The sequence below is a fragment of the Athene cunicularia genome (assembly GCF_003259725.1).
Source record: "Athene cunicularia isolate RWA chromosome 6 unlocalized genomic scaffold, athCun1 chr6_part1, whole genome shotgun sequence".
NCBI classification, from domain to species: domain Eukaryota; kingdom Metazoa; phylum Chordata; class Aves; order Strigiformes; family Strigidae; genus Athene; species Athene cunicularia.
Genome location: NW_020799105.1, coordinates 9,322,958 through 9,333,226, shown reverse-complemented (window position 1 = coordinate 9,333,226; position 10,269 = coordinate 9,322,958). Strand labels below are relative to the sequence as shown.

At 37.6% G+C, this 10,269-nt stretch overlaps 1 protein-coding gene across 2 annotated transcripts in view; it reads left to right on the top strand.

Moving 5' to 3' along the window:
* Positions 1-6: 6 nt before the first annotated feature.
* BTAF1 (B-TFIID TATA-box binding protein associated factor 1) overlaps positions 7-10,269 on the top strand; it is a 46,291-nt gene continuing 36,028 nt past the window's right edge. For both annotated transcript variants that reach the window (XM_026851215.1, XM_026851214.1), the window contains exons 1-2: positions 7-127; positions 9,697-9,820. In XM_026851215.1, coding sequence (XP_026707016.1) covers positions 114-127; positions 9,697-9,820 — 138 coding nt within the window. In that variant the 5' untranslated portion in view covers positions 7-113. The remainder of the gene's footprint in view (positions 128-9,696; positions 9,821-10,269) is intronic.

Below are 10,269 nucleotides of genomic sequence, written 5' to 3'. Positions count from 1 at the left end.
GCCCGAGAGGCCCGAGCTAGGCCCTGCGCTCTCCTCTCTGGGAGAGCGGCGCCGGCCCCCCCCCGCCTGCTGTCCCGCCGCTCGCCTCCAGCGAGGCCCAGCTCCGGGCGGCCATGGCCGTCTCCAGGTCGGTAGGAGCCGGGAAGGGTGGCGGAAGGAGGGCCGGCAGCGGCGGCCCGGAGCCCCCGGCTCTCCGTGTGGCCAGGCTTCGGGGGGTGCGGGGGTGGAGGGGGGTGCCCCGTTCCCACCCTCTCTTGCTTTGGGAGCCTGTGGAGGCCTTGTCGCGATGTCCGTGCTCCTCGGCGGCATGGGCCGCCTGGGTAGGGTTGGGGGTGGCTGCGTGCTCCGGCGCCTGGGTTTGCTTCCTGGCCTGGGGTAGCTCCTCTGCCTGGCGCTTAGAGAAGCCCCCTCCCTTCCTCAGGCCTCTGCTTGAGGCCTCTCAGGCTTCCTCTTGAATTCGACGCCTTCGTTTTGTTGGCCAGTCCTTCCTTGGCTTAAACTGCTAGGGAGTAGGGGATAACGATATCGAGTCTCAAAAACTGGCAAGAAACCGTTTTGCCTTTCAGAGCACTTAATTGTAAAATAACAAATAAAACAGGCTTCCATGCAGAAAAGTGATTCGTGTGTTCTGGCTCTGCCTCAAGATGTTGGGTAGTATCTGCTTACACACATGTGCGTTGGGGTGTGCCAGCGTTTAAAGTATTCACAGATACAGAGGCATGTCTTAATAGAGCTATTTTATAGAAAATGCTGAGCACAAATTCCTGACATCTTTTTTTTTTTTTTTGGTGTGTGTGTGTGTGAAATGGGCATGTTAAGCTTCCTAACAGGATATTTGAAACCATAAATCCAAATTAACCTTGTGATAGATTAGCTTCAAGTCACGTGTTGGTAGTATCTGTACTTCTGAAGTGCTGTAGCAAAAGTAAATTATATTTCTGAAGCTCAGTGTGAATAGCTTACAATTCTATGTAGCAAAGTAAAGGTGTGCATTATTAATCAAAATTTATAGCAGCAATACACCTTTTAAGACTTCTGGTAGCAGGTGTTTTAGTTCGAGCTTTGTAATTTCTGCAGACTATCCCTTTATCTTATTCTACTGTTATTTTTTTATCAATTTGTTATATATTAGTTTGGGGTTTTTTTCAAAGGCGTCCATAAGAATCTGGAAGTAGTAAGGATTTCTGTGACAAGGCTACTATATAAATTAAAATAATATTGTAAGCCATCATGTGAAAGAGAGTAGCAGTCTAATTACCTTAGGTCTGGGGCAGTCTGCTTAAACTGTGCTAATTTACATGCGATATGGGGGCTAACTGGAATATCAAGATACAGGTTTTAAGGTGTATGCTGAAGTCGTATCTCCTGTTAAGATTTGTTTCACATTAACAGTGTTTCTGTAAAGCCACATGTGCTTAGTGAAAAGCAGTAGTGCTCTATGCAAAGATTTAGTTAACACCTGTTTGGTCTGCTAACTGACAGGAAAAAAAAAAAATACTTTGGATAAGGCTTGTTCTAAGCTTCAGTGGAGAGCACTAAAAAAGTTAGTGTGTTATACTGCATGTGATACATTGCTTCAGAGTACAGTTTTAAGATCAAAATGTTACATAAGTTGAATGTAAGATAAATTCACTAAAGGTGCTGTAGTACTTCTGAGCTGGTCTTCTAGAATTGTTTCAATTCCATGTATAAATTAGGTAAAATAATTACACATTTTGGAGTGTTGGAATATCTTGGCTATTCCTGGCAAACTCCAGTGTTTCTATAATTGTAAGAAGTGATACTGTGTAAATTTAGCCTCGTGCATGTTTTTTAATAGATAGAGCAAAACCTGCCTGTATCCCTTTGAAGTTACACAGCAACTCTTGACAAATGACCCTTTTGGCCGTTGGGCCATAGGAACACTGATGATACAATACCAGTGTTGCTTTTGTAAATAAAAGGAAATCTTATCTTCGCTTTTTATTTCAGAACACTGAATTTCTGAGGTCCTTTCCTTTCAGACATGTAATGATGTTTCTGTAAAGGGTGTAGTTGTTCCAGCTTCTGTACCAGCTTCATTTAATTGCAGAGATCTGCACTTTTCCTCTAGTTAGTTACAGCTGCATTATATCTTTTTGAAGGACCAATGTAATACTTCATTGTTGAATGATTCTAACTATATACGAGTGTGGAGAGTGAGGGAGAAGTTGATTCAAATTAATCTTTCTCCAAGGATCATAGTATTTGCTGAGTCCATACCAAACACTGATATTAACAAAAAGCTTAATTAGGGTTAGTTCTGTATTGGAACCATATTTTTAAAAATAACCATTTTTGTAGGTGGAGGAAGGGTATTTTTACATTCTTGAAACAGTAAATTATCAAGTGGTTGTTTTCCTAGTAAAGCGTTGCTTCTGCTGTTTGGCCAATTGAAAACCTTTTTCAAAACCCTAGTCTGTTCAGGAAGACCTAAACAAATATAGGGAATGCTTTGAAATATCTCAAAATCTGAGAATTTGCAGCTTTGTTATTAATAAGATAATCTTAAAAATAATTGTCACTTAGTTGTAATCTATGGACAAAAGAGATTTTGATATTCTGCATTATAAGTATACATGCTCGCTTTAGAGTCTGCTATTACACTGACTGAAGACCTGCTTCTATATAACATTTCTGTGATGATATATTAGAAAACAGACCTAAAAGCAGAACAGTAAATACCTCATACCAAAAGATGTTACAGAATAGTTGCTTCATATAGGCTCATCTCTTTGGTAGTTTTATGCTGAAAAGACTAATGAACACCATCCTCCAGAAGTATGTATAGGTGGGTGGGAAGATTGATGTTCTTTCTGTGAATGTGCAATCTAATTTTGTAGGCTTTATCTCCTGTCTCTGGTTTTAAAAGTATATATGAAGTACTGTAATGTTTGCATAACTAAAAAAAAAATATAATTCTTGATAGCGGAACTGAGAAGGAAAAAAGGAAGTGAAAAATTTTGCTTCAGCTTCATTCCTACAAAGCATATGATCCAAGTGAATAAATACAATGGCTCACTAGCGATCTTTTGATATACTTTAGATGAAAAAATAATACTGCCAGTTTATGGGAAATGACAACGCTTATAGGTTACTCAGCATGATTGAGTTTCAGTAGATAATAAAGCGTTGATAGTGCCTTTCAGTATCTAATAAAACTTTTTTCCCAGTGTCTTTGTGTTCAAATGCACCTCATGTATTGGTATTCCAACACCAGGGCTGTTAATGGCTTTCTTCTATTTTTGACAGCCTTCACAGTAAAAAGAACAACAAATACACTTTTAAAATGTGATGAAATGCACGAAGCTGGCAAGATACATTAAGAATAGAAAATTTTATTTTAATAGGTATTTTAAGTTCACCCTGAAATACCTTAAGGACAACCTACCTCTTCAGGGTACTTTCAAGGCACTTCCTTAAGCAAGTGTGGGAGAGCGTAACAACTTGCTGCTCATAGAATCATGGATAGAATCCTCTTGCAAGGATTCTTAATTTGGTCCATGTAAGTTTAATACTAGTTTCTAGAGTTTTCTGTGTTTTCATTTATTTGGATTTGTGTGTAACTGGTCATAGGTAGATTAGGAACCTAGGTGGTTTTTATTAAAAAAAAAAAAAAAAGTCAGAAGTCTTTGATAGTAAAGCTCTGGGAAAATAAGTGGGCCTCATGTTGCTCTTGGCTGTTGAAGTGTAGGGCTGTGACTTCCCAAGAACAGATGGCTGCACTGGCTGGCATCATCACTTATGTAACAGTTCAAGTTTAATACTGCATCATTGGTAGATTTAAGTTCTTACAGGGTACCAAAATTATCCAAAATCTTTCATGTGCCCTATGTACCTTTTAAAAATGTACTTTTGGTGTTATTGCACATTTTCTAAAGAAAGGAATCAGCTTCTAGCTTGTTTGGAATATATTATTTCATGGCTGCTCTTGCATGAAAAGCAAGAGTTAAACTGAAATATGTTTTCATTATTACTTAAAGGCAGACCATCAGAATAGGTAGACACTCTGTAACCGATGTGATTACAGGAGTTCTGACTCAAAGCGGGGGAAAAAATAACATAACTCTTCTCTTATTGATGGAGATTAACTTGAAGACCAGATCTGTGGACTGCCTTCCCTGTTGCTGTTTGTGGGAGGGAATGCTAGCATAGTCATGGAAGGGGGGGAAGCAGAAGTAGCATGTGTGCTGCTGCCCAAATGAGATAGAGCTGTAAAATTTCTCAGACACTTAGCAGACCGAAACGAAACTTGAAAGTCAGGATTGTGCTCTGATAAGGATTCTAACCCGCTCCAGCAGCTAGAAGTTGAATTCTTACTAAAGCATTCCCTGTATTACTTGTTGATATACTTGTATTATTATGTCTTTACAGCTGTTTTAATCTCCTGTTCTTTCTCACAGCTTTTGCAATGTAATTAGTCTTATGTTTTTGGGCTGCATGGGTGGATGTAGATAGATATGTAATACTTTGCAAATAAAACTTGTCCAGCCTAATACTATGGATCATATATGAAATAAACATTGCGTGTGGAATTAATTATACTAATTCTAGCATTCAGTTGGCTTCCATATGCAGTATAAAATATTGTGACCAGTGTGGTCATGGAGCTCTTGTTTCATTCCAGGTGTCCCTTCCACCGCTCTTTAGGAAACAAGAAGACTTCTCTGTTGTCCACAGCAGCACCTTCATAACTGTTTACTCTACAGGCTCTCACCTATGGGAAATAAAACCACAATCCATTCTTTGTGTATCATCACATTTTTTGTTCTGAATTCTGTTCAGTGATTTTTCTCTTGCTTGATGATTCTATATTGGAAAGTTGTTTACTTGATTATTTAACAGTTTATGTGTGCTTTAGTAGGGGCTTGAGTTATTTGAGCTGTGAAGCTGACCAAGCTGGGATTTGACCAAATGATGAAATGCCACCAAAGGATTATCAGGTCAACAAGAAAAGCTAAGGCATCTCCATTAGAGCTTAGGATGAATTTCACAGTGTGTGCCAACCCTTGTCAAGTCTAAAATTTAATTTAGTGTTGTTTTCTAGGTTTCTGGGCTATTTCTGTACTAAGAAATAGTGCCTGGGAGGAAGCTCCTGGGTGTTGAAATGTGATTTATACTGTGAACTCATAAGAGTATTCTCTTCTATGGGTGCTAGCTAGCAGTTTTCCAAAGAGCTCTGAGCAGAGTTTGACATTAGAGTCTTCAAGGGACTACACCACTAAGGGTTTTTTCTACAGTCACAGAGTTTTAATGGGTTAGAATATATGCTTAGATAGTTATGAGCTGTTCTGTACCAGTTGGCATTTACTGTCAGAGACTGCTCCCTGGCCAGCCAAACACACTGGCACACACAGAGATGTCAGTCCAAACAGATCACTTCATTGGCAGCAGTGATCAGTTTACTGTCCCTTTCAAGCCTAAATTCATTGAAATCAACAAATTGGAAATTTTCCCATCTGAAGTCCCATGAGAGCCCAGTCCAGTCAGAATGCTTACACTGGGATGATCAGGATCTTTATACAATTAAGCTGCATAGATATCCTTTTGGAAATATTTTGGAGATGCTGCTGTTAACTTCTGTATCTTGACCTGGTCATTAACTGTCCTGCTACTAGTTTTCTAATCCCTCTAGCTGAAGGGCTTTCAAATCCACATCATCCAGTTTCCTCAGGAGTCCCATAAGGTTCACTTTAAATATTATGATAACTGTCCCTTCAAATGGAAATCAGCCCTCTCTTTGGTCACATACCTTTAGGCAGCAAAGAATTGAGGATTAACATGAAGAACAGAACAGGTCATTTGTTGCAACATTTGCCTAATTTGCCTGGCTACGGTCATGTATAACTTAGATTAATGCAGAATATGCAAAACTGATTGAAAAGCAGTGACTAGAACATGGAATCGCTACCTGGAGAGTGCCACTGATTCATTTGTGGCTCTTTTGAAAGTACTTGTGTTTGTCCTTTGTAATTTTTTATATTGTGATCTTTGCTTCAATAATGCACTGGAAGACCAAAAAGCTTGTTATGTTTAGTGATTGGGGGTCAGTAATTTTTTTCTGTGTACTTTTATTCACAAAACTCTCTTTAGTTAACTGAACTAAGTCTGTATGCATAATCATTCTGCATAACAGCATTGATTAGAGAAATTATGTTCCTCTTTATGACAGCCAACGTTGCTATTCTGATTAATAACAATGCAAATTAAATTGTTTACTGTTAATATTATTCTTGCCTGCAGTCTTTCATTAAGAATTGGGGGGGAGGGCAGGATGGACTGTTAGATAAAACTGTTTCAGTGGTAGTAATGTAGTGGTCAAAGAATCTGTTCCAGTTCAGGATGGGCGTTCCAGTTTATATGCTGATCGCAGACCTACTGATTATTCTTGAGTATCTCTCAGGTGGTTCTGTTCTGAAAGCAAGAATTCTAGCCTTAGTCTTTTCAAAACTAGTGTACTTTAATGAAATGCTCTGGGTCTGATGACTTGCAGTATTTATGTGGGGAGGATTCACTTACCTAATCTAGGTCTCTGGTGCCATTTTAGATGGTGTGTCTTTGCCATTTCAGAATGACAAGGATCTCCTACATCCTGTGTCATGTCTCTTGACCCCATGTGAATGACTCATTCTGAAGTGTCTCAAGTGCTACTTGATGCCAGTTCTTAAGCACCTGAATTGATGTCTGTGTCAGAAACATTTCTAATGAACTCTTGTCAGTGTAGAAGCTAATGTGGTATTTCTTAGAAGAAAAAAAAAATGTAATTTGAATGTAATGCTGTTCATAAGAACTTTGAATTGCTGGTCCAGGTTTTGTCTTGCTTGTACACTTCAGTGATTAGAAAATCTCAAACTTCTGAAGTGAGAGTAAGACAGTATCTACTGAACAAGTTAGTGCTGTGTAATGAGCTCATATGGCGTGAGTTCACATAGCAGTGGTGTATGGTTGCTGTCCTGTTGATGAAATGTAGTTGACTCAGGATTGGAAGATGACGTTCAGGATTGTCTAAATCGCTGCTTATGAGTTAAAAGTGAAGGATATTGTATTTTTAAGCTCTGACCTGCAGCAGTTAATGTGCAGGAGTAGTTTTAGATGTAATTTCATTTTTAGCATTCATTGGTATTTAGATTTTTTCATAACAAGCCATAAATCTTTGGTTTTCTTTTTAAATTTTTTTTATTCCCCAAGTACTCTGTATTTCTCTTGTTTGCTTGCATATGCTTAGAACAACTTTTCTGACAGCCTGTGTTGAAACTCTTTCATAAAATAATTTGAAATTTTATCTGCCTTGTAGAGTGTTTCACTCAGCCATTTTGATTTGACTTCTGTGTTCATCTGTGAATGATGTGAGCCATGCAGTGCCCTGCTTATGGCACTGTCTAGCATGAGAAGAAAAGCCACATTCCACTAGAAAACAGTTAGTTCTCGTTGACTTTAAGAACTAGTTTAAAGATTGTTAGCTCGTTCTGAGAATGAAAACCTCATCAGAATTTAGGAAATTTCTTTCCAACTGCGCAGGTACTTAAAATTAATTTGTTTAGAACTTTTAGTATTTTTTTCATTCTTAATGAAACTAAGAACGAAAATTTTAATTGGCAACTTTCTCAGTGCTACCCTTCCAACTAAAGCAGGAGAATTCAGGCTCTGCCATACTCTGCAGCAATACCAAAACTTAATTTAAGAATTTTAATACCACCAAAATATTGTTTTGGAATTGTACCCTAAGGAAGTTTGGAGGAGGGGAAGGAAAAATGGTTAGTATGACCAGGAGTACTGTTAGTCAGATATTGTTAGCTGTATTTGCTAATCCTGTTTCCATTTATTTTAATGGGGTTGAACACTGAAATCTTCCTATAGTGATGTGAGACAATAGAAAGATTTTTTGGTTTGTTTTACATTTGTAAGTTATACATGTTACTGTTTTAAATCACAAATTGCAAACCAAGTATATTGCAAGTTTAAAAAAAAAAAAAAAAGCAACAGCCAACAACTGTATTTTGTAGGTAATACAACTTCAAAAAGTTGAGGATTTTAGGAGTGAAGATCTAGGGTTATAAATAAGATTGGAATTAAGCTTGATTTTTATTTATTTATTTATTTATTTATTTATTTATTTAGAGGGTATGCCGTCATAGTGGTTTCCTCCTGTTTTGACACATGAAGAGTTCTAGCTGAGGAAGTGGTCTAAGCTGTACATTCTGCTTCACTTTGGAGATGAAAAAAAGATACTTAGTTAAAGGAGTGGGTGGTGCTAAATGGCAAACTTCTTGAGTATGGAACACTGAAGTTTCATGGAGAGATGAAAAATGAAAGGAGTGAATTTAAGAAATGAGGGAACGAGCAAGCCATGGTTGCTCTGCAGACTAGCACATTTTGTACTGAATAATAGAAACTGCTGCAGATCAGGTTGGGTTATTACTGTCAAATGTACTGAGGAGAAAATGCTAGTAAATAACAGTCTGATATGTTCCTCTGGACTAGTCCACTATCAGTGATTTGCAAGAGTTGATCTGTAAAGTTTTTGCTTTCCTCCTTGACTGTCTAATCACACAAAACAGCTGTTTTAGGTGTGTTTGGGTTTTCTTTAAAACAACTTACTAACTAGTAAATCACAGGCAAAGCATTTGTCCTTTCCTGCATTTGCTCAAACCTAGGGTATGTGTTTGAGGAAGGGGAGGTTTTCAGGGTATCTCTCTCCTTATTTTGTTAGGCTGATTTAGGTGAGCTTCACTGCTGTGTAAATTCCAGCTTCATATTGTTATATTTAGTGGAGTATTTTTGATTAAGGCCAGAAGGGACAGTTCTGATTGCATTGCCTGGACAGATTCTAGACTCACATTCAGTAATAATCTCATACTACCCAATAAACTAAGCCCCCTGTAAAGCGTTTTAACCGTCCCACTTATAGGGGAGGGAATAATGAGCATGTGTTACTTCCATCATTGATTTGATTATCTAGGTAGACTCTTTTTATGTGCTTTTTTTATATGATTACTTTCTCAGTAATTCTAAACAAGAAGTAAGCTAACTAATCTGAAAAGAGATGATTGGGGTCTCTCACTAAATACAGAGTTACTGTGAAAACAGATTTGGTTAAATTCTTGACTTTCATGGGAAGGCCAGAGGAATTGGATTATTTCAAAGATGTAAATACAGCAGGTTTGGTCTTACATATTCCAGGTAGCTAGGGGGAAAATATGTGAAAAGTAAAAATTTGTGGTATCCTGGCAAAGTAGAATTTGATATTATAGATTGCAGACTATGTCTTAAAAATAAATGATAATGCACAATAGGAGCAGTTGAAACTTTTGCTTTCTCTATCAGACAGAATTTGATGAAGATCATTCACAACTTAATGTTTTTCAAGATAGAAAATATTCTATCACAGAACAAGGAAGGGAACGTTTTTTCTTGTGTAACTGCAGATTCTTTTTTTTTAAACTAATGTTTCTAAGAATTTATCAGGTTTTTTTTTGCTTATCAAATAAATGTGCTTTTAGAATAACTGCTTACTATTAGGAAAAAAGTTCATTTGTCACCCTGTCAATTAACAGTCTTCAGGCAAACATTTCTTCTGTTTGCATTAGATAAACTGAAGAATGTGGGGGCATATTAATAAAAATGGGCAGCTGAACTATGAATAGCATAACATTTTCGGTTTTTGTTAATCCTATTTAGGCTTGATCGTCTCTTTATTTTACTGGACACCGGTACAACACCAGTAACAAGAAAAGCAGCTGCACAGCAACTTGGGGAAGTAGTGAAACTGCATCCTCATGAACTGAATAATCTCTTATCTAAAGTAAGCATATTTTTTTTTTTTAAGTTCTTTAATGGTGAGAATAAAACTAGTTTAAAGGGGTGTGGGTTCTGTGGAAAGAAGAAAAAGCATCATAGGCTTGTGTTCTCTGAATGTACAAGACTGAAGAAAATTAGGAGACTACTTCTGTTAAGCCTGCTGTTCTGTCAGCCTATGAAAGGGTTACATAAATGAGGTTTCACTTTGCATTCAGTATTGATATTCAGTGTTTCCTGTAACCTCAGGTTTTCCTCTGTAAAGAGAAGCTCTACTGCCTTATAAAAATTTCTGCTCCTGCCTTTAAAGATTGTTTCTTGTGTGATACAACATTAAAAATATAGGAGGTTGCATGTCTTTAAAAGGACTGGAAAATGGAAAGATATTTCCCTTAGTTTGAGACTTCAATCTAACCAAGTCTAGCAAAACCACCAAAAATAGTCTATATCCGACAG